The following is a 15,000-nucleotide window of genomic DNA, read 5'->3' on the forward strand; positions in this document are numbered from 1 at the left end:
CTATCTATCTATCTATCTATCTATCTATCTATCTATCTATCTATCTAATGTATGTGAGTACACTGTTGCTCTCTTCAGACACACCAGCAGAGGCATCAGATCCCATTACAGATGGCTGTCAGCTACCATGTGGTTGCTGGGAATTAACTCCGGACCTCTGGAAAAACAGCCAGTGTTCTTAACCGCTGAGGCATCTCTCCAGCCCCAGCAAGTTGCTTTTTAATGTGGTAACCTCAGAGAGTCATCTTTGGGCTGGTGAGAAGGACAGGACTTTACACAGAGAGCTGATAGTGGCCCATAGAGAGAACAAGACCAAGCACTTGACTGCACTTAGCTCTGCCAGGACTTAGCCTAGCAGTTAACAATTGAAACACAGGGACACACCTTCATACATCGTGGGGGAAGGTCATCCTAGCACTCAGCCTTAATTTTGAGGGGCTAGGGTAGAGTATGCGAATGCCATGGAGTATGGAAGTTGGCTCTCTCCTCCCACTAAATGGGTCCCAGGAGTCAAACTCAGATCATTTACCTTCTTAACCACCTCACTGCTCTCAGCTTTTCCTTCTTTCAAGATTTATTTTCTATCTATCTATCTATCTATCTATCTATCTATCTATCTATCTATCTATCTATCTATCTACCTACCTACCTACCTACCTACCTATGGAGCTCACATGTGTGTAGGTGGCCACAAAGGCCAGAAAAGAGTGTTAGACCCCTAAAACTAAAGCTATAGGTAGGTGGATCTGAACTTGGGAGAGTGTCAAGCACACTTAACTGGTAAACCATCTCTAGCTTCGTTTATTTTTAAAGAGAAATAATATAGCTCTTTTTTTTTTTTTGGTTTTTCTAGACAGGGTTTCTCTGTGTAGTTCTGACTGTCCTGGAACTCACTCTGTAGACCAGGCTGGCCTCGAACTCAGAAATCCGCCTGCCTCTCCCTCCCAAGCGCTGGGATTAAAGGCGTGCGCCACCACCACCCGGCTATAATATAGCTCTTAATCATCTAAAATAATACCAGTTGTTGAAGTACTAACCTGAAATGCTCGTCTCTGTGCACAAAGCCCCACATCCATCCCCTCCCAGGGCAGAAGTGCTGCTCTCCTGTTGAGTGTAGAGATTGGTGTGCAAAGGTATAGGCCATGGGCTGGATGGGCTGCAGAGCTGGCGCAGTGGAGGACGTCACCAGCTGCTCCTGTGGTCCTCAGATTCAGTCCCCACCACCTGTGACTGCAGTTTTCTAGTGACTTCTGCAGACATCAGACACCCGTGTGCTGCACAGACACACATGCAGGCACACATCTGTGTGCTGCACAGACACACATGCAGGCAAACACACCCATTGAGCAACTGCTCCATACTGAGTAAGAAGAAACTATAACTTTCAAAAATGAGGCTGAGTCTTGCATTTGGGTGATGGCTGTTCTGAGACACTGGTAAGGGTCGGGGGCACTCTCTCAGCAGGGAGTGCTCACCCTGCTCTGGAGGGCAGTGAAGAGGGCAGGAACAATGTTGAACCAGGGGCAACTCCATGTAAACCAAAGTAGCAGAAGATGAGAGTGGTTCCACCAAGCCCAGCACCACCTTCCGCACGCCTCAGCAGGTCATGTTCACGGCACCTTCAGGTCAACACTGAACACTAACTAGTGTCCAGTTACAGCCGGTAACTAGGAGACTGTAGGACGGGGAGCTGTGAGGCATGGAGGCCGTGGAAAGGAAGTGCACTGTGGCTCTTGGTGAGCTAAAGAGAATCCCTAGAGGAGGTCGCCAGAAGCAGGTCTGAGGTGCTTTGCTGCGAAGGAGTCCGGACAGCAAGGCCTCTGTTCGCTGCTCGGGTCCTCCAGTCAGTCGGTCGGAGTGCTGAGTCCCAGCAGCTGTATGTAAACTGAGTACCAGTTAAGGGGAAGGAACCATTGTGGCTGTCCCCTCTGTTTCCTTCCTGTGGATGGCTTCGTAGTTTTAGCTCCAGCTAGTTTTAGCTCCAGCGCTGAACCACCTCCTCCCACCAGCTGCAGAGCACTTCTGAGGGGCTGGAGGAACCAGCACGCCTGTGCCCATCTAAGCTACCTTTCTCTCCCTCCCTAGATTACCATCTGGACTTGAACCACAGTGAGGCCTTTCCCCCAACTACGACGTTTCTTCCTGAAGATTTCACCTACTTTGCCAACCACCCTTGCCCGGAGAGGCTCCCTTCCATGAGTAAGTAGCTCCAGCTTGCCTCCTCTGCTCTGGGCAGGTTTGTTTCTGTTACTCTGGAAGGGAGAGAGTGACCAGTGGGCATCCCTGCCTCTTTGGATAGTGAAATGGCTCCCTGTCCCAGGAGTTGGGCTATGGGAATTCCTTATTACCCAGCTCCTCCTGGCTAACCCTGCTGCTGCCCCATATGCTTGGTGGTGCTGTGTTCGGCCCATGAGATGATCCTTGTAAGATGTCCTAAGGACAAATCTGGGCGCTGGCTGTGTCACTTTGGCATCTCAGTTCTCTGGGGTTTGATGGAGGAGCTCTCTCCCCACCTTCCTTCTTGTGTCTCTCTGTTTTCTGCTCTGTCCCACTGCGCTGACCCTCACTTCCCTCCCACTGCACTTATGCCTGGATAGTTACTACAAGTTCTTTTCTTTTTCCTTAGTATTTTAATTAGATTTTCATTATTTTATGTGTACAAGTGTTCTGCCTTCGTATGTGACTGTACACTCCATGTGCTGGTGCTTGAGGTGGTCAGCCTCCACATGGGAGGCTTCTGGGAACTGAACTTGGGTCCTTTGCAACAAGTGCTCCTAACCACTGAACCAGCTTTCCAGCCCTAGAAGTTATTTTCTTAGCAAAATACTGTTTGCTTTTTTTTTTTAAATAGGGCTGGAGAGATGGCTCAGTGGTTAGGAGCACTGACTGCTCTTGCAGGGGTCCTGGGTTCAATTCCCAGCAACCACACGGTGGCTCACAACTATCTGTAATGGGATCTGATGCCCTCTTCTGGTGTGTCTGAAGACAGCAACAATGTGCTTACATAAAACAAATAAATAAATTAAAAAAGAAAAAACAATTACAGCCATGCATGGCGGCCACGCCTTTAGTCCCAGTGGTAGTGCTCACGGCTGTCTTGGAATTCACTGTGTAGACCAGGCTGGCCTGGAACTCTCAACGATCCTCCTGCCTCTGCTTCCTAAGGGCTGGAATTAAAGCCCCTGTGCCTGGCTTCCCTAGCACTGATTGCCATGATGTCAGCTTTTGGGCTTTGAGTGTGGCCACTGTTTAGTCAGAGTCCCTGCTCACTGGAGGAGGTGAGACAGGCAGCCAAGCCAGCTGTGCTGCTCCTGCTCCTCCCTGATGAATTGAGCAGCCACTTCGGAAGCTTTCCAAAGGACCAGCGTAGATTGAGAAGTGAAGTAGGAGCTCCCGGCAGCAGGGTGGGGTCTGGAGAAAGAGTCGCCTCACCTCAGTTTCAAAGTCTTTGTTTCTTTCTCCACCTTGGCAGAAGCAGGTCTCTAAGGTGGTGTCCCTTCAGTATGCTTCCTTGCCAGATGGTTGTGACACACTAAAGGGCAGAGAGATGGGCGAGCGAGCTGCTGGTGAGAGTGCTAACTGTTCTCCTCCCTCTCTGTGCAGAGGGCCCGATAGAGATAAACATGAGCGAGGTCAGAATGGACGACATCCACGAGCTTTTCTCCAGAGACCCGGCCATCAAGCTGGGCGGGCACTGGAAGCCTGCAGACTGTGTGCCTCGGTGGAAGGTGGGCTGTGAGTCAGACCCGGGTGCTGGAAACCCGTCTGGGCTTGCCAGGGCCCAAGAACCATGACATCAGGGATCTTGCACCCTGCCTCTCGTTCTCGAGAATGCTTTCCTCCAAGGATTGCTGTAGCCATAGAGACATCAACGCCCTGATGTTGTCTAGGGGCGCTGAACCCCTTTGTTCCCAGGCAGGATTATGTGCAGGAGGAAGGGCCAGTAGGTCAGCTGACAGGTTTGTGGACTGTGCATCTGCAATCCTCTTGCCTGGCCTCCCAGCTTACCAGAGGATGCGCACAGTGAGGCTCTCCAGCGGGACACGTAGGCCTCTGCAGGATGACTGTATTGCGAGAGAGACAGCAGCTTACAGTCATTCTCTGAGCAAGTGTTTGATAAAGTGCTTGTGTGTTGCTGGCCCTGTGAAGGGAAGGGTCTTGACACAAGCCAGGGATAAGCTTAGTGCGGTGGCAGCAGGTGTCCACAGAAGCAGTCGGAATGAGCTGTGTGCAGCTTTGCAGAGCTTTGATCACTTGGTATTTGCACACCTCTGGAGGGACTTTTGTGCTGGGTCACCATGGGTATATATAACTCCTAGAGCTGCTGTCTAGACAGGATCCAGGTAGTTCCAGGGTAGCCTTGCCTGCACAGGTCAGTGTTAAAGGATGTCAGGGCAAGAAGAGGAGTCTCTTAGTGTTCCCCAAGGGTTGCACATCCAGGGGTACACAGCTTTGTAGCAATTCAGAGAACTTACTGGGGAGCTGGAGCCAGCAGCTGACTGACTCCCTCTCCTGTGATGCACTGCAGGTGGCCATCCTCATCCCTTTCCGGAACCGCCATGAGCACCTCCCTGTCCTCCTGCGGCACTTGCTCCCCATGCTTCAGCGCCAGCGGCTGCAGTTTGCCTTCTATGTGATCGAGCAAGTGAGTGGTCTGCAGACCCTTTCTCTTTCTTTCTCCTGAGCCTGAAATCTAGAATGGTGCAGGTGACTGGCTTCAGTGTCAATAACCCTGTGAGCTGGTCCCTCCCACATCAGTCATTTATCAAGAAAGCGCTCTTCAGCCAGGCAATGGTGGCGCACGCCTTTAATCCCAGCACTTGGGAGGCAGAGGCAGGTAGATTTCTGAGTTCAGGGCCAGCCTGTTCTACAGAGTGAGCTCCAGGACAGCCAGGGCTATACAGAGAAACCCTGTCTCAAAAAACCGAAAAGGAAAAAAAAAAAAAAGTGCTCTTCAGACCCACCTACAGATCAGTCTCAAGGAGCTGTTTTCTCATCTGAGTCCCTCTTCCAACTTTCCTCTCAGCTGTGTCAAGTTGACAAAAACCAACCATCACTTCCTTGTGCCTCTCTTGAGTTATGGTACTGGCCAGGGTAAGTGAAGGTTAATATGCAGTTCAACTAGGCCATAACTAGTGTAAACTAGTCTCTACCTGCCACAGAATTCTTAATCCTCAGGTCCCCTACGTCTTCTGTGGCTGTCTTCAGCTGCAGCACATGCTGATGCACTGCTCTCTGAAGAAACATGGCCCAATTCAGCCGACTCCCCGATGACCATGGCTGAGCAGTGCTGTCCAGACTCCATGGTCTGGACATGGTCCCCAGGTCTTTCCCTGTGGCTTCTAGGAGCCCTTTTGGTGTGTGGAGAAGGCAGTCAGGTTTTTGCTTAAGGAACACGTTGTTCTTTCAGGTTGGCACCCAGCCCTTTAACCGAGCCATGCTTTTCAACGTTGGTTTTCAAGAAGCCATGAAGGACTTGGATTGGGACTGTTTGATCTTCCATGATGTGGACCACATACCTGAGAGTGACCGGAACTACTATGGCTGTGGACAGATGCCCAGGCACTTTGCAACCAAACTGGACAAGTACATGTACCTGTGAGTGCCTCCTCCTCCCTAAGGCCAGTCTAAGCTGTGCCAGCTGATGCAGTGTGGTCCTGGGAACAGAGCTTAGCAGTGAGCAGGCGTAGGGCCAGTTGTCACCATTTTGCTCACTGTGGAAAGTGGGCTATATTGTGACTGTGGTGTGTGAAGTGGTGTGAAGTGTTAAGTGGGGTATATTGTGACTGGGGGTGTGAAGTGTTAAGTGGGGTATATTGTGACTGGGGGTTTGAAGTGGTGTGAACTGAAAAGTGGGGTATATTGTGACAGGGGGTTTGGAGTGGTGTGAACTGGAAAGTGGGGTATATTGTGACTGGGGTATGTAGTGGTCGTGTGGTGACAGCCCGTGGTGGTGGTGGTGGAGTAACTGAACACTGACTGTGGCCTTGGTTGGACGTTGAGTGAGTTCCGTGCTGGTGCTCATTGTCCAATGAGGTTGTCGCGAACCAATTCGCAGCCTAAGGTGCTGCTCAGTCCCCTTGTTCGGCTGGGTGAGCCTCTAAGTTCCATCCCCAGCATTGGAGGAAAACAAAGACAATTTCATGAGGAAATTCTAGATCTAGATCTCTAACCTGGCTGGCCGTCCTTTTCAGGCTACCCTACACAGAGTTTTTTGGTGGAGTGAGCGGCCTGACTGTTGACCAGTTTCGGAAAATCAACGGCTTTCCCAATGCCTTCTGGGGCTGGGGTGGAGAAGACGACGACCTGTGGAACAGGTACACACCCCACCCACCCCCGAACCACCCACCCTGGCACCACCCAGTCTCCTCATGGAGCAGGACCCACATGTGTCACTTAGCACCCTGCAGCCACATTGGAAAGCTCACAGAATGACGTTTCCGCATGCAGTCTGTGTAAGGCCGAGGGTAGTTCCTGCCCCTGTACCTTTGCATGCTCATACCCATCCAGCTTTTGTCCCCTGTGAGCAGCCAGCACCTGCACAGCCTTCCTGGACTGAGCTCTAGGGGCGGCTGCCTTATTTTCTTTCATGATGGAGTTGAATATTGGAAGTCAGATGAATATTTGGAGTTTGTTTTTAAAATTATACAGCTATAACATTAAACACCATTTGAAAACCTTCTAACTCACACTAAAACATAATTACTACGCACCATTAAGGCAACTCCACATTTTCCCCTTTGACATGTAAGAATAAACAAAATAACAGCTTAACACCTTTTTTTATACAATGAATGTGGGGCCTGGAGAAATGACTCAGCAGTCAGAGTTCTAGCACACACCGCTTCCCCAGAACACCTAGGTTTGGTTCCCAGCTGTGTGTAACTCTAGCTCGGAGGGAGGATCCATTCCCCTCTGTAGGCACCTATTGTCACATGTGTGTGCGACACACACACATGTATAAACATACACAGAATTAAAATTTTAAACATTAATTTGAGGCCAGAGAGACGGCTTAGTGGCTTAGACTCTTGCTCCTCTTGCCAAGGACTTGGGTTCAGTTCCCAGCACCCACATGGCAGCTCACAACAGTCTGTTATAACTCCAGTTCCAAGGGATCCTATGCTTTCTTCTGACCTCCAAGGGCACCAGGCATGCACACAGTGCATGTACATGTATGCAGACAAAACAGTCATATACATAACGTTTCCTCAGACCTATAATTTCAGCCCCTAGGAAGCTGTGGAGGAGAGTTCTTCAAATTCACAGCTAGCCTAGGCTACCCAGGAAGACTCTTGTTCCATAGAACAGGGGAGAGAAGGATGCTTACTGTAAAATCCATAACAATAAAAATAAATTTCCCCAGTCTGAACACCCCAAAACAGCATCATTACCATTTCAGTTTGTCTTTAAACATGGTGAGTGAGTCACCCCAGATGTCTTTGTCAGTTTCCCAGACCCCTAGTGGCAGCGCCTCAGTCTCAGGGTGAGTGTCCCTGCTAGGGTCTTGTGTGGAATACTCTGTGATACTTACATGCCTCCCAATGGTGTGGTCAGTGTCCTCATGTGTGCGGGCGGTGACTAAGCAGACCGTCTCCCTTGCACTGGTCCTTAGAAAAGATGCTAGAGGTGAAGTTGGTCAGAATGGAATGCGTTGAGGCTCTGGGGCCGTGCTAACAACTCCTCCCCATGTTTCCTGTGGCTCTCTGTGCTAAGTGGCTAAGTGTGCTAAGTGGTGGAACCTCCCTCCCCAAGCTGAGGTGGACTGCCTGGGGCCTGCTCGGGTGTGTCCCTGCAGTGTTGGGCCTTCCAGTGAACCTGGAATTCATTGATTCTGCCAGGCTAGCACTGAACTCCATGCGGAGAGCTGCCCGTCCCTGTCTCTCCCGCCCAGTGCTGAGGTTATAGACACAGCACTGGGCCAGCGGTTACATGGCTTCCTGGAGACCCAAACTCAAGTCCTCAGTCTTGCAAGCTTGGCACTTTATCACCTGAGATCTTCCCAGCCCCCTCAGACAGAAATGCTAGTTATTCTTCTGCTGAGCGTTCCCTGGGAGTATACCATCCTGTGTTCACATGTGCAAGCATCTCTCCAGATTAATTAACTATCTAGTCCACAGTCAAAACACATTGTGACAGCTACTGGGGTATAGTTCAGGGATGGAACATTTTCCTAGCATGCACTAGTCCTGACTACTCTCTCTCTATCTTTCTCTCCTCCCTCTCACTCTCTTAAAAACAGAGAGAAAGCCAGGAGACAGTTCAGTTGTTAAGTACTGACTTGGATCTGTTTTTAAAGGCACTGAGAGTAGCGGCTGTATCAGTTACTCTTCTGTGGCTATGATAGAACACTAAGACCAAGGCGGCGGCACAGAGGACCGAATGTATCTGGGCTTAGGGTCCAGAGGATTAGAGTCCCTCATGGCAGAGAGGCAGCAGGCATGTAGCTGGAACAGCTAAGAGCACACGTCTTCAACCTCAAGCATGAAGCGGAGAGAGCAAACTGCAAATGCCTGTAAACTCTCAAAGCTCACTTCCAGTGACTGACTGGCTTCTTCAGTGACTGACTGGCTTCTTCAGTGACTGACTGGCTTTTTTAGTGACTGACTGGCTTCTTCCAGTGACTGGCTTCTTCAGTGACTGACTGGCTTTTTTAGTGACTGGCTTCTTCCAATGACTGGCTTCTTCAGTGACTGACTGGCTTCTTCCAGCAAGGCCACATCTTTTAAGCCTCCCCAAACAGTACTGCCAGCTGGGGATCAAGTGTTCAAATATTAAAGGCTATGGGGTACATTTGTCACAGTACTACCGCAGTAGCACATGCCTATAATCCCAGCCCTTGGCAGGCAGAGGCAGGAGGATCTCTGTGAGTTCCAGGTCAGGCAGATCTATATAGGGAATCATAGCTACATAGTGAGACCCTGTCTCAAAAAAGTTGCTGGTCTCAGTAGCACACACCTATAATCCCAGCATTGGGAAGTGGAGACCTCGAATCCCCTTGGCTGTTGACCTGTGCGATGGGCTCTAGGCTGGTAAGGGACCTTGTCTCCAAAAAGAAAAGTCACATGATGCCTGAAGAATGACATGCAAGATTGTCTTCTGACTTTCACAAACACATACATGTGCATGCGTGCACAGGTAGGCACATACCCACCCACCCATGAAATGTTAACTGTTGATAACCATTAGATCAGTTCGCTGAATGAGAAGGTGCTTTGGGCATTGTTGCTGGAGAGGTCTGGGGGGTCTTGAAGTTGACTACTAATCTCTGCGACTCAGGGTCTCACTGTTGTTCCTTTGGTTTTGGACAGAGTCCAGAATGCAGGCTATTCTGTGAGCCGGCCAGAAGGGGACACAGGAAAATACAAGTCCATCCCTCACCACCATCGCGGGGAGGTCCAGTTTCTTGGCAGGTTGGTGCTGTTTCTTGGTCCTCAGGGCAGCTTTCAGCCACTTCCTTTCCTCCCCTTTCTCAGCCAGGCCTGTTCTGTTGCTGTTGTCGTTTTTTTAGGTGGTATCTCTGTAGCGTGGCCTGGCCTCCAGCCCTCCATCCTCCTGTCTTTGACCCTCTCAGAGCTGGGATCACTGGCTGCACCGCCCCTTTGCCCCAGTGTGTGGCTGGGTGGCACGGGTGTGCATCTGTTTTGATTGGCCAAGGTAGAGTTTCTAGGTGACCATTCGTGAGATGTAGATACTTGGATCTCCTCTGCAAGCAGAGTTGGGGTCACCTTCTGCTAACCTCTGTGCTGTGACGGTCTCTACAAGGGAGTGGCAGGGCGCTAAGCCTGACTACCATTTGCTCTCCTCTGCAATCTCGGGCGTCCCAAGTCTAACGTGGGATTTCTCTCTGGAGCCTCCATTTCCTCGGGCCTAAGAGACATTAGATGAGATACTGTAAGGCTGGCCCAGGCAGCTGCCCTTGACTTGTGAGGCTGGATGTCAGCTCTGATCCCTCTCTGTCCCCGGCTTCCCAGGTACGCTCTCCTGAGGAAGTCAAAGGAGCGGCAAGGACTGGACGGTCTCAACAACCTGAACTATTCTGCTAATGTCACATACGACGCCTTGTATAAAAACATAACTGTCAACTTGACACCCGAGCTGGCTCAGGTGACTGAGTACTGAGATGGGTAGAGAAGCCGCACACGCCTGCCCACTGCTCCCTCCCTCGGATGGCTGTGATGCGCCATCCTGGGGCTCAACACAGGAGGACAGAAGAGACCATAGGGTTCCAGAAGACTGTCCCAGCCCACGAACAAAGGCCTTTGCTGTGGGGCCCAGCAGGAACAGGAGACTTGAGGACACCTATCATCAGCACTGGCTTCTGTTCTGCAGGAAAGGTGTCCGCCCTGCTGCTCGTTCCGTCCCACCCAGGTCCTGTCTCAGCTGCAGCCTCTAGAATTGCAGGGCCAGGCTTGGTGCCCCTTGGATAGGTGGATGGCCAAGCCTGGAGGCCGCCCGCCATGGCCAGCCACCCTGGCCTGAAGCAGATGGCCTGAACGCCGGGCTCTGCATCTCTGCAGTTCTTGTTGGTTTTCATTTGGCTTAGTTTAGGGTGTTTTTTGTTTTGTTTTGTTTTTTTGTTTTTGTTTTTTGGTTTTTTTTTTTTTTTTTTTTTTTTTTAGAAAAAGAAAAATTTTCTGCTCTGGGTGGGGACTGAGGGTGGAGGGAGGGACTTGGGATGATAGGCACATGACGGCCACTTCTTGAAGAAGTGCAGTTGTACATAAGCCATGTAAAATGCCTTTTTAATTTTATAGCCAGCTCCACTTCACAGTGAGGGCTGAGTGTATTAGATCACCTTGGGTGGCAAACAGCTCAGTTCCTACACACTTGAGTATCATCTCCCAAGGCCCTGTCATCTGAGAAGGAAGTCACTACAGCCCCTCTTCTCTGCCCTGCCCCTCCTTTCCTGTCCCCTCCCCTCGCCCCAGGGTCTTCCTCCAGGAGACTCAGCAGCTAAGCTGGAACTGCTGTTAGGGGCCCAGAGCTCTCCCCTCTTACCGAGCCAGCCGGGCTGTGTAGGGGGAGGGGAGGCAGAGGCCCAGGGCTCAGGCTTATCACTCCAGTGTGGATGGCAGGGGCTGGAGACCAGGAGATTGGAGGCCAGTGTGAGCTATGTCGCAAGTTCCAGGTCAGCCTGTGCTGTGTAGCACACTCCAGCTCTCTACGCCGTCTCACACACAGAGTGGCTGTTGGGTGACTGTTCTCTCTTCTTTCTTTGGAACTTGGCCACAGTTTCTCTGGGCTGTGCCTGCATGACCAGCTGCCTTCAGTGATTTCTCCAGTTCTCTTTTTAGTTTCTGGGAAGCTGCTGTGCTGTGCTAAGAAGCAAGCGGTTGGGAGGGGCTCAGCCGGGAGCAGGTGGCCTTGGGGTGAGCTCTCAGCAGAGATTTGACCGGCAGCCCAGCAGTCTCCCCTGCTTCCTGACAGGAGTTTCTTTAAGTGCACTGAAAAGGGCACCTCCTTCTGAGCCAGGGCTCCTTCCTGTGTCTGCCTCCGCTGCAGCCCTGTCCCTAAAGCAGGGACAGTGTGGTGAGGATCGCTCTCTCTGGCCTCTAGTTCTTTGCCTCTTTGCCTTCAGCGCCCTTGATGTTCATGGTTTACATGGGTGGGGGTGGGGTGTAGATACGTGGGGGTGGGGTTTTGCATCACACAGTTGGTTCTGAGGACAGATGATCCCCCACAGACTGTGGGAGTGATTGGCCAGGCCTTGTTTTTTTTTCTTGTTTTTTTGTTCTTTTTGTAGACTAGAGTGGTATCTGGGGAACAGATGGCATTGCAGAGTGCTTCCCGCTCGTATGAGAGAGCAGGTGCCTGCCCTTGAGAGCTGGTGAGCCTCGTCATCTGTTTGCACTGGCAAGGAGCTGCACTGCTGCGTTGACTTGCCTTTGTCTTACGGTACACACAGCAATAAAGATTGGGTTCCACGCGTCCCCACCCTTTGCCTACCTTTGTTAATGTCACAGTGCTGGCAATGAGGCCCATGGCCGCCGTGCTAGGCAAGTGCCCTGCCACTGAGTCCCGGGCCCAGCCCTCTCCCCTCAGTCTTCTGATCCACATTGAAGGCCAGGAATGTTTTCACTGTGGTAGAGCCATGGTGTCCTTTGGAAGGACTTCCAGGGAGAGACACAGTGCACATGGCTTGTGTCCTGGCTGAAGCTCTGCGTTCACTCGCACACCAATCCCAGGGTACTGTTTTAAGCCAAAGGCTGATACTTGATTGAAGAAGGAAAATGCAAATTTGGGGACAAAGAGAAAGGTCTTTTTCCTGCTCAAGTAGGGTCGCTTCTGTTCTATTGCAATCATGTCCAAGTTTGTTGTTAGTGTGGGCTCTTGTGAGTACCGTCAGTCATTGGTCACCCAGCCACGTACCGAGTGAGAAATGTCACAGAGCCATACCACTGGGCCACACGTTAGGTCACTGCTTGAAGAAAATGACCGTGAGAACCGAGTGTAACCTTGCACTTTGGCAGCTGAGATGACTGAGTGCTGCAGATGAGTGACCCTTAAGCTGACCTGCCCTTGCCTGCCCACCCTGTGTGTACAAGGCCCCTCTCCGCACAGGGTTTCTTGGGGAAGGGGGCAAATTGCAAAACTTTAAATTTGCTGAAACGGAGACTCTGTCATTGCTTCCCTTCCTCAGAAGACAGCAGCAGAGACGCGTACACACTGACGTACCCACCACCAACGAGGCACTGGCACAGCTTTTGCCATCACTACTGTCTCTGTTTTGAGCTTGCTCTTTGTTTTAAAAGGTGGCAGGGGTACATTTTTGCACTGAAACCTAAAGATGTTTTAAAAACACTTTTCACAGAAATAGTCCTTGTCATTACATTGTTCACTCATGTGTTTGTACATTTTTGTATGTTAATTTATGAATGATTTTTTCAGTAAAAAATACATATTCAATAACCAAACCTTGGTGGTTGTCTCTGTGTCTAACTGCCTTTCAGGGAGGTTCCCCCTCCTCTGTAGATCTGGTTCCAGAAGATTCTTGGTGGGCAGTCCTGGGTCGCTTTCTACCAGATTCCGCTCACATTGTAACCACAAACTTAGAAATCAAAGGTTTGTCATTCCCAGTGTGTGTGATTTTTGACTTATTTTCCAGTCTCCTGTAGCCCAGGCTGGCCACAAGCTTGTTCTGTATACATACTCGAAGATGATCTCGAACTTCTGGTAGATAGGCACCACCAAGCCCAGTTCGTGTGGTGCTGGGATTAGCATCCAGGCCTTCATGCGTGTCAGCCAGCTCTTCCTCAACAGAGCCCCAGCCCTGTCTGTCTGCCCTCCCTCCCCCCCCCCCTCCCCCCCTCCCCCCCTCCCTCCCTCCCTTCCTTCCTTCCATGGGTACAGATGTTTTGCCTGAACGTCTGTGTCCAACCTGTGTGCTTGTGGCTTGGGGCCCATAGAAGCCAGAAGAAAGCTCTTACCTAGAACTGGGTTAAAATGATCATGAGCCACCATGTTGTTGGTGGGAATTGATCCAGATTCTTCGAAAGAGTAGTCCGTGCTCTTAACCACTGAGCTATCTCTCTACCCACCCACCCCCGATCCCCACCCCTACCCCCCAGTATTCTCTTTACAATAGGGGACACAGCCCTGCATCTAGGCACTGCCAACAAAATAAAGAGACCTCAGAGCAAGCTCTCTGAGGAGGCTAGGAAGCCACTCTCAGTCCACGGAATGTCCTGGGGAAGGCTGCTGGCTGGTCCTTACTTGGTCAAGGTGGAAGACTTTTGAGGTGGAACTGGAGAGCTGGGTGAGGGAAGCCAAATGCTCACAGCAACAGAACACAGGCGAAGCTCAGTGGGACCCGTGGGACAGGCTGGGCACACACTAAGAATGATGGAGTCAGGGCTGTATACGGTGGGACTTCACACAGTTTCTAGGGATGTCACCCGCTGCGGGCAAGGGTGAGGAGCAAAGATGTCAGGGTGGTGAGGCGTGATGGAGGGAAGAGGCTAGGGTGGGACCTCGGGCCTGGAGGATGGGGAGTCCATAGGGGCTGCCAGCTTCCCCACTGTGTACAAGGGACTGGAGACAACCGAGCAAAAACACCAGGTGGGCAGTTGTACCATCTGGTGAGGGCATCAGGGAAAGCCATCCAGGCATGGTGGATCAGTTCCTTGGGGGAGTGGGGTGCAGGGGTGCTGAGAACAGGACTCATACAGTGGGGGTTACAGAAGACAAGATGGATCTGGGTGGGATCTGTGGGGCTGACAGCAGGAAGCATGGAGCTGTCCTGCACCCCTGAAGAGCTGTGGCTTCAGGGGACACAGGACAGGGAAAGTTGGGCATTTCAAGAATTATTGAATACAGTCTAAAGGTGAACTGAGTTGAAGAGTGGAAAATGGAGTGGTGGAGTAACCCAGGTACTGCGCTCTAAGGAAGGCGGCAGGAAGACTCGGGGTGCTGGCCCGGAGAAGCCAGCTGAGCACAGCAGGGGCAGTCTCCATGCCAGTGGGAGGGGAGTCATCCTGCTGGCCGGTGTGATGGTCTGTGACAGTCTGTGACAGGCTCCATTCCTACCCCACCCAGCAGAATGACCTTCACCTGGGAATGTTCCCCAGTAAGAAAGCGGCCTGGGGCGCCCTGTTTGTGCAGAACATGCTGTGAAGATGTCTCCATCCCTCCTTTCTCCGGAGAAGTGTATCTCATCTCCATGGTTCACTTAACCTTCACCTGCGTCTCCTGTGGGGCCAAGGGTGGGGCCAACCCTGTGCTTCATTATGGGTGTTTTGCAGCCTCTGCCGCTAAGTGGCAACCTGAAAGTCACTACACTTGAAATGACTCAGTAGGCGATTGCTTTAGGGAAGTGGAAGCCAAGGAGGCTGCTTTGAGGTCAGAAAGTAGTTGCCCAGCAGCGCCCCGGGGGAAAGTCCGAAACCGGAGCAGGGGCTTTCCCAGCTGCTCTTTGTTGTGGGCTCTTAAAAGCTTTTCCAGGCCTAGCCTAAAAGTAATTTATTCTAAAAGCAATAAATGAGTTTATGGGTGTGTGTG

At 51.2% G+C, this 15,000-nt stretch overlaps 1 protein-coding gene across 2 annotated transcripts in view; it reads left to right on the forward strand.

Annotated features, from left to right (window-relative positions):
- B4galt5 (beta-1,4-galactosyltransferase 5) overlaps positions 1 to 10,558 on the forward strand; it is a 48,767-nt gene extending 38,209 nt beyond the window's left edge. For both annotated transcript variants that reach the window (XM_028769757.1, XM_028769758.1), the window contains exons 3-9: positions 2,086 to 2,199; positions 3,604 to 3,728; positions 4,529 to 4,645; positions 5,411 to 5,598; positions 6,195 to 6,317; positions 9,312 to 9,413; positions 9,975 to 10,558. In XM_028769757.1, the coding sequence (XP_028625590.1) occupies positions 2,086 to 2,199; positions 3,604 to 3,728; positions 4,529 to 4,645; positions 5,411 to 5,598; positions 6,195 to 6,317; positions 9,312 to 9,413; positions 9,975 to 10,122 (917 nt within the window). In that variant the 3' untranslated portion in view covers positions 10,123 to 10,558. The remainder of the gene's footprint in view (positions 1 to 2,085; positions 2,200 to 3,603; positions 3,729 to 4,528; positions 4,646 to 5,410; positions 5,599 to 6,194; positions 6,318 to 9,311; positions 9,414 to 9,974) is intronic.
- The last annotated feature ends 4,442 nt before the right edge of the window (positions 10,559 to 15,000 follow it).

Source organism: Grammomys surdaster, unplaced genomic scaffold (assembly GCF_004785775.1).
Source record: "Grammomys surdaster isolate TR1022 unplaced genomic scaffold, NIH_TR_1.0 193, whole genome shotgun sequence".
NCBI classification, from domain to species: Eukaryota; Metazoa; Chordata; class Mammalia; order Rodentia; family Muridae; genus Grammomys; species Grammomys surdaster.